Source organism: Camellia sinensis, chromosome 5 (genome assembly GCF_055761805.1).
Source record: "Camellia sinensis isolate YWXY chromosome 5, ASM5576180v1, whole genome shotgun sequence".
Classification (NCBI taxonomy): Eukaryota; Viridiplantae; Streptophyta; class Magnoliopsida; order Ericales; family Theaceae; genus Camellia; species Camellia sinensis.
In genome coordinates, this window is record NC_138965.1 from 209,953,322 (window position 1) to 209,966,179 (window position 12,858).

At 32.9% G+C, this 12,858-nt stretch overlaps 1 protein-coding gene across 2 annotated transcripts; it reads right to left on the bottom strand.

Annotated features, from left to right (window-relative positions):
* Positions 1-6,783: 6,783 nt before the first annotated feature.
* Positions 6,784-12,846, bottom strand: LOC114299956 (ADP-ribosylation factor 2). Of its 2 annotated transcripts, XM_028244787.2 has the most exons (7): positions 12,579-12,846; positions 11,297-11,466; positions 9,260-9,330; positions 8,975-9,094; positions 8,354-8,472; positions 8,183-8,264; positions 6,784-7,115 (listed from the first exon to the last, which is right to left on the bottom strand). In XM_028244787.2, exons 2-7 carry the CDS (start codon positions 11,442-11,444, stop codon positions 7,110-7,112), a joined length of 546 nt encoding a protein of 181 aa, XP_028100588.1. In that variant the 5' UTR covers positions 11,445-11,466; positions 12,579-12,846; the 3' UTR covers positions 6,784-7,109. The 2 variants fall into 2 exon arrangements, with proteins under 2 accessions (XP_028100588.1, XP_082724010.1); XM_082867884.1 differs by lacking the exon at positions 6,784-7,115 and having other exon boundaries at positions 7,936-8,264; positions 12,579-12,789.
* Between the last annotated feature and the right edge of the window lie 12 nt (positions 12,847-12,858).

Sequence of the window (12,858 nt, forward strand, 5' to 3'; positions counted from 1 at the left end):
ATATATATTATGAGGACCACCCAAAAATCCTTTACCACCCACTGAAGAAGAAGAAGTGAATTATCACTAGAAAACATAGCTGACGGAAACAGCCGGTGCTTATCATATGGGACTTAACCTTAACAATGACAGTGATAATAACAAGATTCTCAAATCCCTAATGTGATAGTTGTGAATTTTGTTTTTTGCGAAATTTTTTAAGTAATTAAATTTATGAAAAACTTCAAACTGTGGAAATGAGGGTAAGAATTTGGTTCTACAACTTGTGCTTTTTGCTTTTATTTGAGAAAATAGTGAAACAAATGTACTTGACTATATGGACTAGGAATATGTTAAACCTATATATCTTCTCTTTTTTTAATTAATTTTATTGGTTTTTGTTAGTTGTAGGATCAGAAGATGGTTTTAAATCTTTTATTTTTTTTCAACCCAATTGCTCTTTTGATTTTGGAAAAAATAGAATACAAGAATTGATCTCACACGTTCTATTAAACTTGATCTTTTGACGTATTGGTCAAGTTACCATTGCTTATGCCTTTGATTACGTAACAGTGTCGATGATCGAGTGAGGTGGGAACTATTTCAAGAGAATGGGGATGACAATTTAGCCAAGAAAAGTATCAAATATTGAGAAACATATTCTATTAGACTTGGGCAGGCTTTAGACGTATTGGTCAAGTTACCATCACTTGTGCCTCTGATTATGCAACAGTGTCGATGATCTGGTGAGGTGTGGAACTATTTCAATTTCAAGAGAATGGGGATGACAATTTGGCCAAGAAAAGTATCAAAGATTGAGAAGAAAAACAGGCTTCAAGTTGAAGGGGGGTATTACTATTTGCTTGCTTTACTCCTTTTAGGCACTATTTGAGGGAACTTTGTTTTCTTGATCTCCACGGCATTTAATTACAGACCTCATGCATTTTTGTTGGGAAAAAGTACACTTTTTACTTTTAGAATTTTATTCAAATTTCATTTTAATTCTTATTATTTTGATTTCAACAATATTAACTCTATTATTTAAATCTAAATTTAATTTAGTTGTTCCATTCAAATTAGACATTAAAATTTATAATTTTTTAACACGTGTTGATCACATGAAGAGTACATATAGAAACAATTGAATTTTAATTTGGATGAAACGTCTAAATTGAAACTAGACTAAAAAAGTTAGAACTAATATTGTTTAAATTAAAATAATAAAAAAGAAAACAAAAATTAAATCAAACTGTATAAAGGATCATGTTCTATCCTATAATTCATTAACATTACCTGCATTAAAAAAATATGGGACTTTCACTTTTTACCTTCCAAACAACTAAATAAAATAAAAAAATCATACCCTCATCATAGCAATCAAGATAAAGTAATCCCCCAAGTTCTCAAGATAAACACAAGTGCAAAATAGAAGTTTAATAAGAAAAAGTTTATTCAAAAAAGGTAAACCAAGAGATCACAAGAATGATATGACAGGAATTGAATATTTGTTTCTTTTTGCTGTAGAAATCAAAGTGCAATGACCAATCAACTGAGTGCAAAAAAAAGACATAAATTGATTACAGGATCAAACATATAATGTATAAAATTAAATATATAATATATAAATGAATTTTTTTACTTATCCATATATATTCTGTAACTGATTTTGTTATTAATTTCTGCATCACTATTAAAGAATATATAAACGAATTTCTTGCAAATTAAGCTTATTTAAACTTTTCACCAAAACACCCATATTAGGATGAGTGGTTGTCATGCAACATTTTTCATACCCCTAATGGCCCCATTAATTCACTTCTTTCCCATTTTTTTAGAGCTAGAAACAATTGAATTCAAATTAAATGGGTAAGATTTATTCATACTATTGCTTTTGACATAACAAAAGTCCAAGAAAAATAAAGTCAGATTATGTCCTTTAAAAAAGAAAAAGAGAAGAGAAGAATCAATGAAAATGGATAATTGAAGAATTCGGTGGTTGTAGATGATTTGGTGTTAGGATCTTGGGATCTTTTTTTCTTTTTTTTCAATTATTTAAAGACAGGGAACAATCTTGGGATCACAAGGGAATAAATTTGGGTATATAAAATTAAATTACAAAAAAAGTTTTTAAAATATACATACTAGTAGAGGATGGATTCTATTTTGTGAAAAGAATAAAATTACTAATCAATAAGAATACCTTGCAAAAGTGTCACTTTAGGATATGGGTTGTGCATATCTTTGCAAGTTGCAAGTTAGGCCTACTTAGGGAAGCCTACAAACCTAATTATTGTGGGGTTCAGGGGCCCAAATGTGGGAACACTTTGTCTGATTTTATTTTATCATGTAGTCCACTCACATATATTATATATACACAATCATTGCACATTCTCCAAAGGAAAAATACAAAATAAAAGTGTGACATGATTGAAAAAAGACAAAAAGTCAAAAAGTCACTATCCTATTTAAGTCACATCATCTTATTTAAGTCACATCACCTCTCTAACACATCACTTCAAACCCAACCCAAACCTAACCCATATTTCATAAAAAGTCAAAAAGTACACTTATTTAGTCTTCCCAAACTAAGCCTAAATCTAAATCTAAAGTATATGCAGAGGTCAATTATGTTATTAGAGGAAAAGGCCAAACAAACAATTTTCACATTGTTTCCATTGGTTTTAATTTACAATCACGTTTGTAATACTAAAAAAAAAAAAACACAAGAAGATGAATTTTTATTATGTCTGGCCTAGGAGTGGAAGTTTTATGACCGATTGCAATCACTTTTTTCCATATGATTTTTCATTTCTTATGCAAAATTTTTTTGATTGGTTTCGGGTCAAATTTCTCATATCTCACACCAAGATGAACCCTAGTCTTGCCAAATTTGGAATGAATGGCCCATACCTATAAAAAAGTATGAAATTTCATAATAGGTTTGACTTAAAAACACTCACTTTTTAATGTTATATTTAGATCATAAATTTATGAAAGACCAAAGATATTAAAATTATATAGTAAAACATCATAAAAATATAAGCGGAGACATATTGGCATCAAATTAAGCAAAGTTTTAACATTCAAAAGTGTTATGTACTACGAATTTTTGTCACAAAGTTTATCATAAATTATATGGTGCAGATTTAAAGTAGGTGAAATGTGAACTACATCCAAAAATTATGGTCATAAATATATTTTTCTGAGTAATTTTTTAAATATATTGTATTGTTGTTCAACACCTTCTTCAAGTTCATTTGCACCTCCACTTACACTTGCTAAGATGCCATATATAACAACTATTTTGGCACTTAAGATTCTCATTCTTGTAATTAATTAATTTTTACTTTCTATTTTACTATCAAATCTTCTGTGTCAATTTCTTGTTTTCCCATAGACATATTTTTTTTTTTTTTTTGGAACTAGAACCCATAGTTTATATTGTCATTGCAAGTTCAAAGCCATACAAATATCTTAGTACAATTATTGATTCATTTGTTAGTACATATGGGAACACGGAGAAGTACAAACAATATCGACAAGGGAGTACTACAAGTATACAAATAAAAAAATATATATAGAAATTAAACCCTTAACCTTCAAATAAGATGACAATAAAATATAAAATAAAAAAAAAACCCTTCAAATCAGATGCAACAAACTAATAAAACCCCGTTGTTGTTAGTAGCTCATGTTTTGTTTGTCAACAATGTTGTTAGTAGCTCATGTTTTGTTTGTCAACAATGCTACGTAACTTGAATTTGAGTTAATTCGAATGGCTCGAATTTTGGCTTGTCAGATCTTCGATCGGCAACAAGATGATAGCCGCAGTAGACAAGTATTGCACTGATCATTCGGGTGATCGTTTGAGGGGTCGACCAGTATACACAAATTCAAGATACCAAACGTTTTTATTTATGTTTTAACATATTATGACACTGCATTTTTAAAATATATATCAAGTAAAAATTGATGGGAAACGTACAAAAAAAGCATTACATACGTATGGACTTCTTGTTATGTGTGGATATTTTTAAGTACAACCTTTCCCTTATCCTTCTTGTGGACCAATAAAATGTGCTGTTAGAATGGTCCCAAATCAAATGTTAAGAGACTTGAATAAGGTGATGAGAGCAAGACAAAACCAAAAATGGACACTCTTAACCCTTCAAACTATCGCGGTGTTTGGAAAACTTTTAGACAGGCTATTTTAGCCGCAAATTGCCAAAAAACCTTTTAGCTTCAAATTGCTCCGCCTAATCCATTGATTTAAAAAAGAAAAGAAAAGCAGCGGCTGTCAATAGCATAGACAGCATAGACAGCCTACACTGTCACCAAAACAGTGTAGGCTGAGGCTACCACTGCCATCCCACAAACAGTTAAATGACCATTTTGCCCCTGTAGATCAATTTTGAAAAAAATAAAGTTAAGGGTAAATTTGTCATTTCAATCTTAAACATCGTTTCAAACACATTTTTCAATACAACAATCAATCCAAAAATTTAACCCAACTTTCCAAACACAAACTAAAACAGTCTACTAAAATAGTCAAAATATCTAAAAAAATACAACTTCCCAAACACCTGATGTGTATTGGCCAATGGCCTTCATGTAATGTAAAGTGTGGTGAGGCATTGATTGGCAAAGTGTGAAGAAAACAAAAACCAAAGAAAGACCACAAATTGAGGCTCAGCCTCTCATTGATCCCTTGGAAGGTAGCACAGGATCTGTCTCTGTCTAGTCGTCATATTAATTATGAGTAATTTCATGTAAATTAGTTTTTTTTTTTTTTTTCGCCCTACTTGTACATAATCCAATCAATCCCATCTCGTATAAGAGAATTGTGATTGATTCTGTATATCAAAATTTTTGAGATTAAATTACATAAAAGTTCTAAGAATGCACACATAAGCATGATGAGGTAAAAATAATAAGAATACCAGCTATGAGGATACTTCTGGTGGATCTCATCATTACACATTTTAAAATTTTCTATGAATTAATTATGTGTATATTAGGGTTGGGCATAGGGTTATCTGAACTGCCCAACCGTATCAATTTGTATACAAATGAGCGATTTCGCAGACACAATGCAGACGGATGCAGTTTGAAATATGACATTATTATGGGTTGCGGATTTTATTCGCACCCACAAAAATCTGCCTGCATTTAGACTTTTTTTTTAAAAAAAAAAAACTTGGACCATTGATTTCATTTATCCTATCTTAGAAATTTTTGAATTTTGAATGATTTTACTTTAATTATATTGTTATGTAGTAAATGATTTTGATGATTTAGTTTAGAATTTTGAAAGATGTGCTTGTGTTAGTTTATGATTTTATTTAAAAGTTTAAGATTTTGAATGATTTGCTTTTGTTAGGAATTGATTTTGTTGTGTTTTTAATTTTATAAGTTTTAATTCATTAATTATTAATGTTGAGTATTTTAAAAATGTGGGGAAAATGGTCTAAAATAAATATTTACAAAACGGGAGAAAAAAAAAAAGGCCACAAAATAAAATTTTAAATAAAAAAATCCAATCCGCAAATCATCCGCACATCCACGAACCCTATCCGCACAAGCCGCAACCTACACTGCGGGCGGCTGTGGGTTTAATTTTTTCTAAATCTCACATATGTGTCCGAGTCCAAACCAAAAACTGAACCCCGAACCGTCCAAAACCAAACAGCAAGCACCCTAATATATATATTAATTATTTGTTTATTTTTGACTATTCTCCACATATTCTTTAAATGTAACAAAAATGAGGACAAGTGGCTGAATTGGGGATCATTGTTATAGAAAATGTCAATCGACAAGTAGGCTCAATTTCTGGTTGATTATTCAACATTCGTATTGGGACCAAATGATTGGTTGGTTATAAAATCAAATTCCACCTTTTTTCCAATTGAAGGGAATATGATCCAAGGATGAGATTTATCTAGGATAATGTTAAGAATACAAAATTTTCTACTAAATAAATGACCAAATGTCTCACATTTTGTGAACTCCGAAGTAAACCCCCACCTATATGAAACATTTAGTCATTCATTTAACAGAAAATTTAAAATCTATAACATTTTCCGATTTATCCATTATGTAACCCAACTATAGGACCAGAAGATATTCAATATTTTACCTTTAAAGAAAGGAAATAATTCATTTTTAAGTGTTTTTTTAATATATATATATATATATTTATTATAATGTATAGCATATAGCAATACAATGAATTATAATTGCACATAAATTTGTAGAAGAGAGAACTAACCAAATACGGGAATAATATCCACACGTAAGTAGGAAGAGTTGAACCATGTCCTGAGCTGACTTCATCTCTGCTGCCCAGTTAGATTCCTGCATGAGAACGTGCACGTGCGCCCTCAACAAATACGTATGGGGTTTAAGCCCTAGCCATACCGTGTCCGTTTACTTGATATATCAATAAATCTTTGCTGTAACATTCAAAATATATTCTCATCACTGACTCATAAATGCAACCACAAGAAGTTATGTAGAGCAGAAAATGTCCAACATGTAAACATGGCACTCACAAACAGACGGATTGAATTTTCCAACTCAGATTCAATATGAGATGAGAGAGTGATACAGAACATTTTACCATATTGCTTACTGTAAAAGTGTTTGGAGGGCTTAAACAATGTATTACTTGCTCTCCAAAAAATCAGCTTGTTTCGCTCGAAGTCTGTTCAATCTGGATTTTCTCTCTACAAACAAACCATTTTTCATGGACTGCTGCTTGATATTAACCGACCCTTAAAAATCAACTGAATGAAACTTAAATAAAACAAAGGCAAACAGAACCCAATAATATGTATTAAACTATCTCAAAAGGGATGTCTTTCAACATCAAATTAGTCTCAGTTACAGTTACAAGCATTTTATATTCAAACCTAAACAACGTTTGCAAAAGTACATATATCCCACTAACCATTGCATTAGCCATGGCCATTGCAAAATCCTAAACAGAAAGTGAAATGCCTTTCGAAATATGAAATTCATAACCAACCACACATTGTCTGAGAGAGGGGAGGAAGAAAAAGGAAAAAGAGACTAGATAAAAACCACGCTGCATCCAGGATCACCCCGCAATAACATTCAGTGTTACCTCATGCCTGTGTAAGCAAAGAAAGACCATCAGAAACAAAATGAGAGAAAATTGTGAAGCTAAGAAGCTCGGCAGACACTTTTCGACACTTCTGACACGTGTCACACACCCAAATATGTCTAATTGGCCTTGTTTGGTTTGTATCTAGAGATACAATTTTTGAGAAAAAATCTCAAAAATTTGTCTGGTTAAAAAATTTTGAAAAAAAATTTCAAAATCATTTTTCTCTCTACTACACATCAATCGATCATTTTTTCTCTCACACCCATCTAATCAACAATAAAAAAAAAATTAAAAAATATTAAATCATCTCAAATTCCAAAACTCCAAATTTATTATCAAAACATACAACCAAACAAATTTTTAAATTTTGTAAATTCTTTCTAAAAAATTGTTTTTCAATATTGTTTTACAAATACAAACCAAACATGGCAAATCTTTTAAATTCAGACACTTCTAACATGTGTCACACCCAAATATGTCTTATTATTTTGTGTCCATCGCTTAAACTGTTAAGCACATGAAATACATTATAAATTAAAGTAATATAACTTTTACGTTGCATTTGGATCAAGGATTTGGATAGGGATTTAGAAAAGGAAAAAATAAAAAGTAGTTGAAATGTGAATGACATATAGCTAGATTTCACTCACCTTTTCCTTTTCCTTTTCCTTTTCCCTTTTCCCTTTTCCCTTTTCCTTTCTTTTTCAATCTCTACCCAAATCCATGATTCAGACACAAATCCATGATCCAAACATAGTCTTAGGATCCAATGATACAAGGAAAACAAATGTAGATTTATACCTATTAATTTATCATCCATTAGATTTTAGAAATTCATGTTGTATGAATTTTTTTATTAACTTTGAACAAAATATATAAAACCATATATTTTATGCATGTACTTCACGTGTCGTTTCCTGCATTTGTTTAAATTACCATGTCAACGTGTCTATGTTGTGTCACGTGTCCATGCTTTCTAGTTGTGAAGTGATAAAAAAACATATAATGGGGTCCATCGATCAATCAGTAGTTACTTTAACAAAGAGTAACAAAGTGTATCCAAGTACTCGCCTTGTTAGCAATGTTGTTGGAGAGCCAATCCAACCCCTCATACAAACCCTCCCCAGAGGTTGCACAGGTGCTCTGGATGTACCTGCAAAGAGCAGAAGATTGGGTTAAAAACAAATAGACTGAAGCTATTAATTCAGATTATCAAGGATGGGGGAAAATCAAGAGGCTCACCAGTGACGCTGTCGGAGAGAGTGGAGGCCAAGCTTGTCAGTAATTTCAGCAGCATTCATCGCATTAGGAAGATCTTGTTTGTTAGCAAATACAAGCAACACTGCATCTCGTAACTCATCCTGGAGTGAGAGGCCTAAATGTCAGTCTTCATGTTATCCTAATATTTTTCCTCATTTGTAGTCTACGAATAGCAATATGGCAAAACAGTTGCTCAAGCATCTAATTGGTTACATGACCAACAAAACACACATAGCAGAGATAAGAAAACATGCAGTGCCAACATACATCTTATGTCAAATTTTATACACGCAAAACAGAAAACACAGGCAACTAAAAGGCCAAACATAGGTCAAAATGCCTTCAAAGCATCCATATTGGCATGTATTCTAACTGTTCACTTTTCCTTCTTTCTTTTTTTTCCCTGGTTACCCCTACACAGGAGTATAGCTTCTGCAGAATTACTAGTGAACTCATTAACAGCTCAAGCATTGAGATAGAGAGACAGGTGAATCACACAAGGAAAAAAATCTTGGAATGCAGGAGACATTTCCAAAACTTCTGTAAGTTCAAATACTTTTAAAGCCAAACAAATATTACTGGAATGACCACATGGCAAGTTACCTCATTCAACATGCGATGCAATTCATCCCTTGCCTCAACAACACGGTCTCTGTCGTTGCTATCAACCACAAAAATGAGACCCTGCGTGTTCTGGAAATAGTGCCTCCACAATGGGCGAATCTGTATTCAACAGTATTTCAATCAATAGTTTTCCATCTCATAAACAAATCATAAGAAAAAGGAGAAGGAAGGAAACTACTCCTGATATTTCATTAAAACAGATAAACTTCTGACTACACATTCAATGGCTATACATGGATCGGAAATAAATATAGAAGTCCATACCTTGTCCTGGCCACCGACATCCCACACGGTGAAGCTGATATTTTTGTACTCAACAGTTTCAACGTTAAAGCCTGCAAATGATACCATTTTGTAAATAAAACAACAATATTCAGATGTATATATCCAATCAACGTTACAATTCTATCAATATCAATGCATCACACTCAGAAAAATTCCACTAGTAATAGATGTATGACCCACTGATTAAACCAAACCAAACCAAACCAAACCAAACCAAGTCTTAAGCCCCATCAAATGGGGCCGATTACATAAATCCTTCTTCTCCACTCGACTCTATCAACGGCCATTTGGTTAGTCAAATTAAAGAGATTCATATATCTATTTATTACACTTGCCCACGTCAATCTAGGTTTGCCCCTTCCCCTAATACTTTCATCTACCGTCACTGTATTACATCTCTTCATTTGCTACAACCAACAAAAGATTCTCCATATTTAAAAGAAAAACTTCCCATAGTGGATATAATAATTCTAACAATTGAAACATCATCTCCATCACAAAGCTTATCCAATAAACATACACAATTTAAAAATTCTATCTAATTACTCAAAGGTTTACAAGGTAGAGACTTCCATAGTCATCCTTTATGTGAAACATTCACTAAAACAAGATATCATAATATATACATATATTTAAAGTGAATATTTATATGCATAGTGAAATGATCCTTGATCTTTGCTCAATACATGAGTCCAAAGACATGGAGATGTCCACTAAAACAACATGGCTGTGTCTAATTACACAAAGCCTAGTCAAGATAAAGCCTCTATAGTCGCGCACAGGTGGAGCATGCATTTAGTTTCTCAATCAATGCTTGCATTTGGGTTTTACACGTCATATTGCAATAACTAGACAACATAAGTGAACATTTGATCTAGTAAGTTAGCTACTATGACCTGCAGGTTACAGGACTTGTGATGTTTAAATACAATTTATATATACATATATATAATAGATGTGTAAGAGATACTTTGAAGCTTGAAATGCCATTAAAACAGCATCAATGAAGGAACTCCAAGCAGATGATATAACCAGAGTAGTTCTGGAAACTAGCAGTCTCACCAATGGATGAGCACAAATCTCTTGCAAATTCCCAAGGCCCGGTCCTAATTGATGGAGGCATCAAGTCATATCAAAGCGAGAGCAACTTTAGTGGGTGCGAGCCTTGGTAACTAACCTGGTAGGCTTCCACCTCAAAATGGGGAATATTGGGACAGGCATCTATAGTGAAGGTAAGCATTTATTACGTCATCTGCTTGCACTGCAAAAATCTCTTGAGAATACCTAAAGTTCAATTCTTAACCATGGGAGACATCAAGTCATATCCAAAGGAATATTCCCAGTGGGGGCAAGCATTGGTAACTGACCTCCTGATAAGCTCCCACTCCCCAACAGGAATCTGTCACTGGGGGAGGCATCTGCCATCTGCAGCCAAGGTAAGCATTTACTACCTCAGTGGCACAGCAACACTATGCTGTTTTATTTACCATATCCCCTAGTCTCATTAGATTAATAATCAGATCAACATATAAAAAGAGATGCCAACAATCAAGCACCATAGACAGCTCTTCATAAAGATTTTCATCTTAAACCTAGAAATTTATAAAAATGAATCTTCTTCTATAGACCAGACAACAGACAGGTAAGAGCTAAAAGAATTTACAGAAAAAATGACAATAGAGGGTTAGTTCTGTAGCATTTGAAACACAGCCTTCCATTCAAATTAATAATGACGAAAGTGAGTCAAATTGGAATCCTTCAGTAGGTTGATTTTACTAAAGCTTGTACATAAGCAGTTGATCAAAAGGAGAATAATAGGAACCCGCAATAACAGAGTATACCATTCAGTTCGATATCAACAAAAATGTCAAAAAACTAAGGGGTCAGCTCCCTCTTCAATGAATTAATCACAGTAAACCTTGTCCATATAGCAATAAAATTGAAATCAGAAACCTAAGAGCAAAGTAACAATTCCACAAACCTTAAATGCTTATTACTTTCATTAATAGGACTTACCAATGGTAGGAATTGTGGTCACAATCTCTCCAAGCTTGAGCTTGTACAAAATGGTGGTCTTACCAGCGGCGTCAAGACCAACCATAAGAATACGCATCTCTCTCTTGGCAAAAAGCCTGCTGAAAAGCTTGGTGAATGTCAACCCCATTTTTCTTTTTGGCGGTGGATCCCTACATGCGAACACACCACATCACAAATATAAGCCGATTGAGATCCTCTATAAAAATCAAATTCATTAATGTTTGCAGTCAAAATCACAATAAAAAGAAAATTAAAAAATAATACTTCCTAAAATGTCACTAGATCAAAAGGATCTGAAGCTACAAGCATATCATCAGTCAGAAATTAGGTAAAATTGATTGTGTTAAGCTCCATTATAAATTCAGATTTTAATTTTTAGTACAGTTGTTTATTTACAAATTACCCTTGATATGAACTAATGAATACCACAGATCAAAATGATTTCAAACACAACCTTCAAATCAGAACAAAAGAAAGCAATATTGCCAACAAATCATAAATGAAGCCATAAAGCACAAAAGTAAATATATTGTGACGAATTTGTCTTTTAATCAGCACAAAGTCCTTGAATCGAACATTCTAATCAAAAAACATATTGATTAAATATAGGATACTTAAGAAGAACACCATAGATTTCTAATCAATCCAAGGAAATGACATATCCAACACAAATCCACGTCAACGAGAGCTATGTTTATAGCTGGAGAAAGCTTTTACGGAGGGATCTTGAGAGAGACAGTGACAGATGAAGCCCGACACACACAGATTACGAGAAACAAAGCAAAATTAAAAGTAATTCTACACAGAAAGCTTATCAGATCAAATGGATCTGAAGCCAAGGCATAGATCACCAACCAGAAATGACTTCCACAATGAACATGTTAAGCTAAATTATGATTACAGATTCAAATACATCCATTCATTTAGGATAAGGAACACATATCAAAACGATTTCAACAACACAATCTCATAACTAATAATAATAATAAATAATAAATAAAACTAAATCCAAAATCGTCTACGATTATCTTCAAATCAAATCAAATGTCGTTCAATAACCGTAATTTTTTCAAAAAATAAACACAATTTACACAGATTCATATCCAACAATTGGCCTCATTTGATCATCAGAGACCTCAATTGAAACAAGACATCGATTAAGAACAGGTTATCTGACAAGAATATCAACAAAATTTAACAAAACCAATACAAATCTACATAAAATCACAAGGATTAACAGATGATCGAAGAGAATTTTTACCTGGGGGCAGCTTTTGGAGAGGGATCTAGAGAGATAAAGCGCGGGAGAGGAGAGAGAGAGAGAGAGGGCCAAGGGGAAAGCTTGAAACCAACGCTCGATATATGAGGTAAGGAACGTCAACGACAGGGAATTAAATAGAGATGAACTCCGGCTTTAAACTGCCATTTATTTTTACGAGAATAACGGAAATGCCCCTGCATTTAAACGGTTTGGTGCATTCTGACGCAAGAACAAAGTTGATAGAAAAATGTTTTGGACGGTTGGGTGCGGATAATGTTTG